The sequence below is a fragment of the Balaenoptera borealis genome, assembly GCF_965194805.1.
Source record: "Balaenoptera borealis genome assembly, chromosome: 8".
Lineage (NCBI taxonomy): Eukaryota > Metazoa > Chordata > Mammalia > Artiodactyla > Balaenopteridae > Balaenoptera > Balaenoptera borealis.
Window position 1 is genome coordinate 118,157,197 of NC_138865.1, and position 13,140 is coordinate 118,170,336.

The window sequence follows — 13,140 nt, forward strand, 5'->3', positions numbered from 1 at the left end:
ACGCCACACCGAGCAAAAGAAACCAGGAGGAAAGTACTATGTTCTGCATGACTCTGTTTACGCAGAGTTCTAGAAGAGGCAAAACTAGGGAACGGGGAGAGAAATCAGAACAGTTGTTGCCTGGGGTGGTTGGGAAACTGGAGACATGCATAGTCAACTCCTTCAAGGAGGTCTGCAGTAAAGAGGAGAGAGGGGAGCGGGGAGCTGGAAGGGGAGGGGATCATGAGTCGGGTGTTCTCCCAGGAGATGGTTTTGGAATAAGCATGTCTGCATTCTACCAGGAGTGGGCCAGGAGAAGGGGAGCACTGACGGAGCAGGACAGAAACAGGAGACCCACGGAGAAATGGCTCGGAGGAGGCGAGAGGGGACTGGGCCTAGTGGACAAGCAGAAGGGCCGCTCGTGGCTGCGAGTGGGGACGGTGCATCCCCAGTGACCAGCGAGAAGGCAGCCTACGAAAGGCCCTTAATTTCGTAGGCAGGACCTCTTCACAAACCATAACGTGATACAAAAGAAACTGCCTGGCCTGACAACTTCCGGGGCAGGGGTTGGGGGGAGGCAGGTAATACTTTTAAAAATAACCTTTCTGTAAAACATTTATGTTTTTTTCCCTGAAACCTAAATGAGATCTGTGTGTGCAGAAAATAAGAACACAGAAGAATCTTTCACCTCGGCTGCCACTGAAAGCCAGCACTTCCTCAGGCCAAGTTGCTGAACAGGAGTCACAGGCCAGTCAGCTTGGCCATATTGATTAAAACCAACATCCCACGTTGCCACAAAAGTACACTAAACAATACAGCAGAGTTGAGACTGCTATCTAAGAGAGCACAAGTAAACGTGGCTCCAGCTGACATACAGTAAGTACACAGCAATCTCAGGATGCAACTTACAAATCAATCAAGTACGACAGCCACTTCCCAGGCTGATCCCAATCCTACAAAGGTCAAAGGCTGACAACGTTTACCCTGCAACAGGGGACACAGCTCCTTCATGAAAACGATAGTGCCCGTCTGCAAAAGACTTAATATGAACACTCGGGAATCACGGAAGTGAGGTCGCTTCACCAGTGCCCTCTGAACGCTAATACGGGATCAAAGACCTTTCATCATGAACAACATCTTTGTCTCCTTACAAGCTTCTTTGGAGGGGGAGAAAGATATGAATCATTAATCCCACAAATCACTAATCCTCTGGGAACTCAGGGGAGAATCTGAGTTTTCAAAGACTACTGCTATTAAAGCCAACCGCATTTAAAAAACAAACACATTAGCGCATGGTACAACTCTCCTGCGTTCTTGCCACGCCTGTGGCCTCGGCGCACTCAGGCAGAGACGGTGGTTTTGTGGCAGTAGCTTCCGTGCCACCCAACTGCTGACACAAGCCAATGCAGAAACTCAACTGCCACCACACTAACAGACGCGCAGAGCTCCAGGGGCGGGCGAGCGAGGAGCCCAGCCCCTGGTCCTTCGCCGGCCTCCTCCACTGTTTAGAAATAAACCCTTTCCTGGTAAGCTGGGACGAAGTGAGCGAGTGGCATGGACATATATACACAACCAAATGTAAAACAGATAGCTAGTGGGAAACAGCTGCATAGCACAGGGAGATCAGCTCAGTGCTTTGTGACCACCTAGAGGGGTGGGATAAGGAGGGTGGGAGGGAGACGTAAGAGGGAGGAGGGGATATGGGGATATACGTGTGCATATAGTTGATTCACTTTGTTATACAGCAGAAACTAACACAACATTGTAAAGCAATTATACTCCAATAAAGATGTTTAAAAAAAAAGAAAGAGGTCATTGGAGAATATAACACAGAAAAAAGAAAAAGAAGAAATAAACCCTTTCCTTAGAATCCTGTAGGCCTATGCAAGAAAGCATCCAGCTCTCCACAAAGGAAAGCCTCCATCCTTCACAGCTGGCAGTGGAGAAACTGGGTGAAGTTTGGCTGGGCCTCCCTGAGTGGATCTCTCTCAGCATCCTGCCTGTGGCCTTCTCGGGCACGTTAGGACCACGTCCGTAGGACCTGGCACACTCGACTATGATTCCCTGCTACTTGTTTGTTCCTCTATTTCTACTCAGAGTGTCCTGAAAGCCGAAATTCTATCTTATTCGTCTCCAAATCCCCAGCACGGAGCACAGAACCAACCACCTATAGGCCCCGAGTAAATATTTGCTGAATAAATAAGTCAATGGGGCTCACAGGCTCCACCACTCTTCCCTCTGTGTAATGTCTCTCCTCATTGGCAACTGGGGCGCTTTTAAAATATATCTGCAAATTCTTTTTTATTTTTAAATTTTTAAAATTTTTTGGCTGCACCCCGCGGCCTGCAGGATCTTCCTTCCCCAACCAGGGACTGAAACTGTGATTAAAAACCTTCCAACAAACAAAAGCCCAGGACCAGATGGCTTCACAGGTGAATTCTATCAAACATTTAGAGAAGAGCTAACACCTATCCTTCTCAAACTCTTCCAAAATATTGCAGAGGGAGGAACACTCCCAAACTCATTCTACGAGGCCACCATCACCCTGATACCAAAACCAGACAAAGATGTCACAAAGAAAGAAAACTACAGGCCAATATCACTGATGAACATAGATGCAAAAATCCTCAACAAAATACTCGCAAACAGAATCCAACAGCACATTAAAAGGATCATACACCATGATCAAGTGGGGTTTATCCCAGGAATGCAAGGATTCTTCAATATACGCAAATCAATCAATGTGATACACCATATTAACAAATTGAAGGAGAAAAACCATATGATCATCTCAATAGATGCAGAGAAAGCTTTCGACAAAATTCAACACCCATTTATGATAAAAGCCCTGCAGAAAGTAGGCATAGAGGGAACTTTCCTCAACATAATAAAGACCATATATGACAAACCCACAGCCAACATTGTCCTCAATGGTGAAAAACTGAAACCATTTCCACTAAGATCAGGAACAAGACAAGGTTGCCCACTCTCACCACTATTATTCAACATAGTTTTGGAAGTGTTAGCCACAGCAATCAGAGAAGACAAAGAAATAAAAGGAATCCAAATCGGAAAAGAAGAAGTAAAGCTGTCACTATTTGCAGATGACATGATACTATACATAGAGAATCCTAAAGAGGCTACCAGAAAACTCCTAGAGCTAATCAATGAATTTGGTAAAGTAGCAGGATACAAAATTAATGCACAGAAATCGCTTGCATTTCTATACACTAATGACGAAAAATCTGAAAGTGAAATTAAGAAAACACTCCCGTTTACCATTGCAACAAAAAGAATAAGATATCTAGGAATAAACCTACCTAAGGAGACAAAAGACCTGTATGCAGAAAATTATAAGACACTGATGAAAGAAATTAAAGATGATACAAATAGATGGAGAGATATACCATGTTCCTGGATTGGAAGAATCAACATTGTGAAAATGACTCTACTACCCAAAGCAATCTACAGATTCAATGCAATTCCTATCAAACTACCACTGGCATTTTTCACAGAACTAGAACAAAAAATTTCACAATTTGTATGGAAACACAAAAGACCCCGAATAGCCAAAGCAATCTTGAGAACGAAAAATGGAGCTGGGGGAATCAGGCTCCCTGACTTCAGACTATACTACAAAGCTTCAGTAATCAAGACAGTTTGGTACTGGCACAAAAACAGAAATATAGACCAATGGAACAGGATAGAAAGCCCAGAGATAAACCCACACACATATGGTCACCTTATCTTTGATAAAGGAGGCAAGCATATACAGTGGAGAAAAGACAGCCTCTTCAATAAGTGGTGCTGGGAAAATTGGACAGGTACATGTAAAAGTATGAAATTAGAACACTCCCTGACACCATGCACAAAAATAAACTCCAAATGGATTAAAGACCTAAGTGTAAGGCCAGACACTATCAAACTCTTAGAGGAAAACATAGGCAGAACACTCTATGACATACATCACAGCAAGATTCTTTTTGACCCAGCTCCCAGAGAAATGGAAATAAGAACACAAATAAACAAATGGGACCTAATGAAACTTAAAAGCTTTTGCACAGCAAAGGAAACCATAAACAAGACCAAAAGACAACCCTTAGAATGGGAGAAAATATTTGCAAATGAAGCAACTGACAAAGGATTAATCTCCAAGATTTACAAGCAGCTCATGCAGCTCAATAACAAAAAAACAAACAACCCAATCCAAAAATGGGCAGAAGACCTAAATAGACATTTCTCCAAAGAAGATATACAGATGGCCTACAGACACATGAAAGAATGCTCAACATCATTAATCATTAGAGAAATGCAAATCAAAACTACAATGAGATATCATCTCACACCGGTCAGAATGGCCATCATCAAAAAATCTAGAAACAATAAATGCTGGAGAGGATGTGGAGGAAAGGGAACACTCTTGCACTGTTGGTGGGAATGTAAATTGATACAGCCACTATGGAGAACAGTATGGAGGTTCCTTAAAAAACTACAAATAGAACTACCATACGACCCAGCAATCCCACTACTGGGCATATACCCTGAGAAAACCATAGGTCAAAAAGTGTCATGTACCACAATGTTCATTGCAGCTCTATTTACAATAGCCAGGACCTGGAAGCAACCTAAATGTCCATCGACAGATGAATGGATAAAGAAGATGTGGCACATATATACAATGGAATATTACTCAGCCATAAAAAGAAATGAAATGGAGGTATTTGTAATGAGGTGGATGGAGTTAGAGTCTGTCATACAGAGTGAAGTAAGTCAGAAAGAGAAAAACAAATACAGTATGCTAACACATATATACGGAATCTAAGGAAAAAAAAAAAAGGCCATGAAGAACCTAGTGGCAAGACGGGAATAAAGACACAGACCTACTAGAGAATGGACTTGAGGATATGGGGAGGGGGTGGGGTGAGATGTGACAGGGTAAGAGAGTGTCATGGACATATATACACTACCAAATGTAAAATAGATAGCTAGTGGGAAGCAGCCGCATAGCACAGGGAGATCAGCTCGGTGCTTTGTGACCACCTAGAGGGGTGGGATGGGGAGGGTGGGAGGGAGGGAGATGCAAGAGGGAAGAGAAATGGGAACATATTGTATATGTATAACTGATTCACTTTGTTATAAAGCAGAAGCTAACACACTATTGTAAGGCAATTATACTTCAATAAAGATGTTTTAAAAAAAAAAAAAAAAAAAAATTTTTTTGGCTGCACCCCGCGGCCTGCAGGATCTTCCTTCCCCAACCAGGGACTGAACCCGGGCCCCTGCAGTGAAAGCTCCGAGTTCTAACCACTGGACCGCCAGGGAATTCCCTGAAATATGTCTGCAAATTCTGACACTCCTTCCTTCAAAAGGGAGAGGCTCTTCTCCCCACCTTGAATGTCAGTCAGACGTAGTGAATCATTTCTAACACACACTACAGGGTGGAATTGGTGCTACATATCCCTGAGGCGAGGCCATAAAAAGGATAGGCTCTGCCTGGCTCACCTTCTTCTAGATGGCTTGCTCTGGAAGAAGTCACCCCTAAGTCCAGAGGACATTCAGGCACCCTGTGGACGTGGGGAAGAACTGAGGTCTCCCACCGACAGCTGGCACCAACTTAACTGCCATGTCAGTGAGCCACCTTGGAAGTGACCTTTGAACCCTGGTCCAACTTGCAGATGACTGTGGTCCTGGCTGCCATCTGACTGCAATGTTATGAGAGGCTCTGAGCCGGAACCATGAAGCCAAGCCACTCCCAGGTAGGATCCACAGAAAATATGGGCGATTATGTTTACTGTTATGAAACCACTAAGTTTGAGGGCAATTTTTTATGTAGCAATAGACGACTACTGTAGCAACCCTGGAGGATTCGGGTGTTGTTTTATAAGGGAGTTCAAGGGATTTCCATAATGACAAAGATAGTTTATGGTCATATCATACTTACAGTAAAAATTCTGTAATGAGTCGTGTCCTACAGATAAAACCACAACATGGCTGATTAACAAGCAAATTTAAGTATTCCACAGGTCAAATTATACTACCTTAAAATCTAAGAACTACATTCAATAAATGTTGGGATGTGATACAGAACAATATTATAATTCTTCATGAAGGTTGTTTTTTGTTTTTAAAAATTATATATTACATATGCATAGAAAAAAATCTAGAACAATATCCATCAAAACTTTAACAATAACTTTCTCAGGGTGACGGTATTATTATTTTTTCTTTTCTTTTTTGATACCTTTGGTTTTTTCAAAATGTACAATATGTATATATTACTAGTGTCCTATTTTTTAGTCTAAAAAAATATGTATGATCCAGGGCTTCCCTGGTGGCGCAGTGGTTGAGAATCTGCCTGCTAATGCAGGGGACACGGGTTCCAGCCCTGGTCTGGGAAGATCCCACATGCCGCGGAGCAACTGGGCCCGTGAGCCAGAACTACTGAGCCTGCGCGTCTGGAGCCTGTGCTCCACAACGAGAGGCTGCGACAGTGAGAGGCCCGGGCACTGCGATGAAGAGTAGCCCCCGCTTGCCACAACTAGAGAAAGCCCTCGCACAGAAAAAAAAAAAAAAAAAAAAAAAAGAAGACCCAACACAGCCAAAAATAAATAAATAAATAAATTAATTAAGAAAAAAATATATATATATATGATCCAATTAGGCCAGCAGCTATGCATTACTGGTGTCTCTATTCTGGACATCTAACACTATAAGTGGCACATAGTAGGTGCTCAATAAAAGTGAACAGAATGTCCTTTAGCTATAGATCCTGCCTACTGGACAGTCACTTTACAAAGGGATTCCAGGATAATGTGAGTCCACAAAGCTCAATGATGTGAAAAGGCAGCAGTCAATTTTCACAGGAAAGAGGCTACTAAGTAAAGGAAATCACTTCAACATTGTATTCTTAGGACGCAGTAACCACTTTTCTCTTTGAACCTAAGTATCTTGAGTGATTTATTATAAATTTATAATGACAGTTGTGAACACCAGTTGTTTTCTTTTTTTTTTTTGGTATGCGAACAGAGTCTGTTGATTGCCTTGGTGCTTAAAATAGTTTCTAAGTGTCCTCATAATAGCATGTCACCTGTAAACAGGTTTCAAGCCAATGCAAATTAACAAATGGTGAACAGATGGACTAAGAGCTGACTTTTGTCAAGAGAGAGTTAGCAACAAACACTTTTGGCTCCAATCTTGTGGGACCATTAGAAAGTCTTTCACTTCCCGCCAAGCATCTTGCCTCAGTAGACAATCCAAGCAGAGAAGATGACAAGTTATAAGGGCCCGTTAAGACTTTTGAGAGCTGAAAGTTGAGATGTGCAGAACCACCAAATCAACACATGAGAAGCATCAGACAGAAGAAGCTTCCTGCCAAATGGTGAAAACTCTCTCTATCCTGCATCACTCAAAGAAACTGTCCCTGTAGTCTCTGGAAAGGATGGCACCTGTGCATGCAGCAGACAAAAAATAACTTGTTGGAGGCTCGCTGGTTATGTTCATCCCATCCTGGAAGCAAATGTTAACTGTGAAGAAAACCTGAAAGCCATAGAAATGGTGGGCTATGGGTATCCACTGGTGAGAGCAAAGATCCCCAGAATCATCTCCTGTAATCTCCCCAGCTCCTGAATGGCCCTTTTCCTCCTCGTTCTCCAAGTCTCCCCCTAATGTCCTCTCCTTGGAGAGGCCTTCTCTGACCACCTGTTTTAAGCAGTCTCCCCTCCTTACCACCCTATGTGTTCCCTTCCTAAGTACTAATCATAACCAGAAATCGTTGTATTAATTTATTAATTTGTTTAGGGGTACTTGTCTTTTGTCTTTCCCCCCCAGTTAAACCAAAAGCTTCAGGAAGATAGGCCCACGTCTGTCTTGCTCATGATTGTATCCTCAGAGCCTAGGGCAGTGTGTGGCAGAGAGCAGGCACAATAAATAGTTGCTAACCAAACAGAAAATAAATGAGATCCTGTGTAAAGGCAAACAACCGAATCTCCCCTGCAAACACTCCTTTGGACTGGAGATTAATTTTAATTAATTAAAATGTAGTTTGTAACTGAGGATGTAAGCAAAAGAGGGTACAATAGGAGGGCGGGTTGGGCTGGGCAATGTGTTTAAAGACCAAGTCGAGCTTTGGGGAGTAGTGCGCCTTTCAGGGGAGTGTTCACGTGGATAGAAAAGCTACTGGCAAAGACTGGTGTGCTTCAATTTCTGACTCCACATCACTGACTGAGCCTTGGCCTTCATCTACTGGGGCTTCTAGTAAAGAACAACCCAACGGGTGGAATAATTGTGGCATATTCGAAGGAATACTACACAGCAACAAAAAAGAACAAAAGCAACCTGGATGAATCTAACAGATATTGTGTTGAGTGAAGACAGTTGATATAAAAGATTACATGTTGTGTGATTCCATTTACATGACTTTCAAGAACAGGTAAAATCAATTGTTCAAGGAAGTCAGAACAGCTGTTAAACTTAGGGAGGGAGGCAGCACTGGGAACGTGAGAAGAACCCTTGTGGGGTTCTGGAAGTGGTGGCCACGTGGCTTGATCTGGGTGGAGCTACACGGAGGTATACACATGTGAACAACCAGTGATCTGTACACTTTACAGTGTCTGCTATCTCTCCTATTGGGAAAAGGAAGAGCACATGTATTACTGTTTTAAAAAAGAATAAGTGGGCCTGGCACTGATTCTAATCCCAGCTCTACCAGATTCCCTAGATGGGCTGCAGCTTATCAAAATGTGCTCCTCGGCTGTCTCATTTGTAAGATAAGGAGAACTGCCCTTATGCTCTGCCAACTCTGGGAATGTGACAAGGAAACAAAGAATAAGCTCTGAGGTATCCTGAGGTCCTAGAGTCACACACAAACCGTGTAAACTATGAAGTGCATTATAACTGCTTCTTTTAAGACCGATGCAAAACAGATTACCTACGTGTTTGGTTTCTAATCTTAACAGATACCTTTCTAAAAGAAAGGAATGATTTTGCAAAAACAAGTTTCCATTTAGCTAAAAACAAGCACAAAGTAGACTTCACCCAGGACGAAAGTACGTTTTTCAAACCCATCACTCACTGAGGCGGTAAGACGAGAGTCGTGGGTTGAGCCTTTGGTCTACGTTTAGCAGATACTCCCATCTGGTTAGCAGAACGTTTCAACGACTGTTGATTCAAAAGGCCAGATGCCAGACCTGCATGGTACTGCAACTGCAGAGAAAAACCGAACAAAAGGGGAAGAAAAATAACATTTGGTAAAAGCTAGACAAGGGGTATTACACTATCAATACTTGATACATCTTACCAGCTCAGAACATTTTTAATAACTTCAAATACAGCTGCTAACATTTTGCTTTAAGGAATGTATTTATAAGGAGAAAATCAGACAAATCGGAAAAGAAACATGAATAAGGTTGTTCATCATGGCATTACAAAATGATAAAGAACTGGAAACAATCTAAATGCCCAACAATAACTGGGAAATTGGGTAAAATATGTAAAGAACTTTAAAACATCATTTTGTTGAATTAAAAAAAAACAAACAGGTTACACTGTAAACAGAGAGACACTTAAAAACATGTTCTCTAAAATGTTAACAGTGTATTTCGAAGTAGTAGAATTGGGATAATTTTTTACTTTATTTTTCACTACTATTCATATATGCTTTATGCAAATGGTTTTAAAGCTTATGTCATTTTTTAAAAGAGGAGCCAGTGGGTTTCCTTAAAGACAGATTAGTTCTGGGAACTCCTGCTACTGTCATGTCTTGCTTATAATAAAAAGCATATAACTCATAGTTCACTGCAGTAAGCCAGGAGCACAACAGGCTTATCATAAACAGATTCAAGCATACCACTGGGCTGCTGTTTCCAGGGGTTAAGATACAAGTATCAATCACAAGAATAAGCACATGAACATATCTTACGACAATGTATACCAATGAATACAGGTTCACCGAACAGAACTGGTTGGAGAAGTTAATTCCACTCCATGTACATGCAACTGAAACAATACAACTGGGGTAAGGAAGCAGTAGACTTTAAATGGGCTGAGAGCCAGCATCCTTTGCTTTGTTCACGACAAACTGCTGAGCTTCGAGGTTACTTAGGACAGATCATCTGACTTTTCTAGACTTTAATTTCTCTATTGGAAAAGAGAAATAATACTGCCTAATTCTAAAACACACAGGACTTTTTAAAAAATCTTCTTTATTGAGTTATAATTTACATAAAATAAAATGCACACATTTTAGGTGTACAGTGTGATGTTCTGACAATGTATACCTGTGACACTGCCACCCCAATCAAGATACAGAAAATCTCCATCACTGCAGAAAGTTCCCTTGCGCCCCAATGCAGTCAATCTCCCTCACCCCCAACCCCGATCATGAGGATCTTTCAATTTAAAATACAACTCATCACCCTCACTCATTGCCAAACGAAGCTTATATCCAATTTGACATGTGACCATGACTCCCATCTTCCTTTTTAAATCCCATACTTTTGTATTTTAGATCTCAAGAGCTGTCATTCATCTCTATAATAAAATTATCCTTGAAAGGTATCCCAATTTTCAACAGATGTAAATAAAACATTCAGATGTGAAAATGCCAAGCTAAGAATTTGGATTGAGACCACTTATAACGTCCAGTATGTTTCTTCCTCCCTTCTCAAATTAAGCAAGGTCTTTCAAACATTTATTTAGAATTAACTAATATACAAATAGTAATTCATTCTGAAGCTCTGAATCAATTTCTTTTCAAAATGCTCTTCCAAGGCATAGATTTCCTTTGCAGAGTCAGCTACATTACAGCTCATGGTAATGAAACTGGTGACCACCATATAAAAGGGGCCGGGCCCTGGATGCAAAGGGTAATAACATTCTGAAAAATAAATGGCCTCACCTAAAGCCATTGGGCTGCACACAAATAGAGAGTGAAAGAAAACAAAACCAATTGAAATGATCTGCTTCTTGAAAGTGGCTATAAAAATGAAGATATCCAGTGACCCAGTAATAATGAAATGTCTGTGTTTGGAGCATCCATATTGCTTTTTAACAGGCTCTTGATTTACCTGGTCGATCTGCTGTGGGAGCCTTATGGCTGCACAATACAAGACAAAGATATATCACATTGATAATAAAAACAGAGCTCTTCTCGGGGTGGAAAGGGGGGCATAATTTGGCTCTTAACAACTCATCGCAGACCAATGAATTTTGCTCAAATTTGTTTTTCTGCTACAGATTTCTTAAATGGGAAATCGATGGAAGCAAGGGACAGTACAAGTTTGAAAGACGATGTTTCAAAATGTCAGCTACTTGGGTTTCGATCTTCCCCACCAGAATTTGCAATGAGTGCAATATGCATGGAGCTTTATGGAATTAAAGGGAAAGACAGCTTGGCAGGGGTCCCCTCCTGGCTCAAGGAATCGTCTCTCCTTTTGGCCCTCCTTCTTCTTTGTATCTTATTGGGGTCCATGCAAGCTCAGCCACTCCAGCCCTGCTGACTCAATTTTGAGTGGACGAGTCCTGCTAACCATGCAGAGCAGCATGGTGATTCTGCCCACCTGGCGTCATTTTGATCATTTGCCCAAACAAGCAAACCCGAAACAGCAGAAATGCATGCTAGCTGCTGTCTTTCAAAGGGTTCCTTTGAAACTTCTACCATCTTGGATGCTCTTAATGTACACCACACCCCTAAGAGCACACGAAGATGGAAGGACTTTTCTTCCCCCAAAACAAAACCTGCCTTTGAAAGCTGACTCACAGTGATTAAGCAACATTTGTTCACCATATATACGTTTCCCAGTTTCCAGGAACACAGCTCCGACTGTCAAGATCTATAAGGAGCCCATTAAATATTTACCGAACCATCTTTATAATGGGAGAAAAGGTCAAAGTTAATAAAACTGACAGGCAGCTCCTGTCCAACTGGATTTATACATTATTTAAGCACTAAATACTCCATTCCATGAAACACAGTTTAGATCTGAAAAGACTCCTGGAAAATGTTCACTCAGCCAATGGTTCTAGAACAGCAGAAGGGAGTTCAGAGCTAATCTACAAATTAACATTAAGAACATATCACTCCCCAAAATACTGCCATAAGTTTTCAGTTACAGGCTCTGTAATATTTTCTATAAAAATATATTTCAATAAACATATGTGGCTTGGGAACAACTCTATTTCAAAAGGCAACTTATCAAAGTTATAATGTGATTTTTCTATCCAAGATCATTTCTCCATTACTCAGCAAGAACAATATGAAAGAGGGAGAGAAATAAAGCAGTCCATTCTTTCAACTTTCACGTCTCACAGCTGTGGGGAATGGGAGTGCTCACGTGGTCAGCCGGGGTGAGGGGCTCTTTGTTTACTGGTAAGGGGCTACTCAACAGCAGCTGCTATTTCCACGTTCTCTGGATCTTGAGAGCATTTCTCTCAGTTCCCATTTCGCTATCTATTAATGTCAAACTTCTATTTTCTATGACTAACCTCGGATTTTTCTGTCAGTTCTCAACCTGAAGCCCTTTCTAATCAATTATGTCTACTAATTAGCTCTATGCCTGAGATATTTTCAACAACTCATAATGATCTGAGGGAAACACCATTTTGAATTAGGAAAACCTTGATTTACCGCGTATTTCTTAAAGTAATGCTGTTTTAGTAATATTAAACATGCACAAGTGTTGCATGTTACCAGGTAGTGTCCTGGTACACTCTGATGTACAGACTAAGAGCCTCTATAACAAGCATTCTCTTTGAAAATGTGCTACTGGACTCTGCGACTAACAAGAGCTGTGCAGTCTTACACATCTCACTCCCCTCTCTGCAAAACGTGCGTTATGTTTTCTCCAAGGATCCACCTAGCTCTAAGGTTTGATTCCTCTAGGTTTCTAAAGAAGTTATATGGGTATTTGACTTCACCACAAAGTGCTGAAGGAATGTCCCTACAATTTCATACGACAGCAAACCCTTTTCCTCTGGATAGCCTAAGTCTTTACTGCTTTTTAAAAAAGTCCAAATCCAATTAGCTTTAATATGCTTCAAATTACAAGTAACAAAATATACTGGAAGGAAATGACATGAAAGGAAATTATTTAAAAAAATAGGACTCAAATGCAAAGTTTCTGACTTAAATCTTGGGTTCAGAAAATCAGATGAGCAATGAGCCCC

General features: G+C 41.3%; 1 protein-coding gene across 3 annotated transcripts in view; it reads right to left on the minus strand.

Moving 5' to 3' along the window:
* MED27 (mediator complex subunit 27) overlaps nt 1-13,140 on the minus strand; it is a 204,398-nt gene that overhangs the window by 130,278 nt on the left and 60,980 nt on the right. For all 3 annotated transcript variants that reach the window (XM_082400827.1, XM_082400828.1, XM_082400829.1), the window contains exon 3: nt 9,050-9,180. In XM_082400827.1, the coding sequence (XP_082256953.1) occupies nt 9,050-9,180 (131 nt within the window). The remainder of the gene's footprint in view (nt 1-9,049; nt 9,181-13,140) is intronic.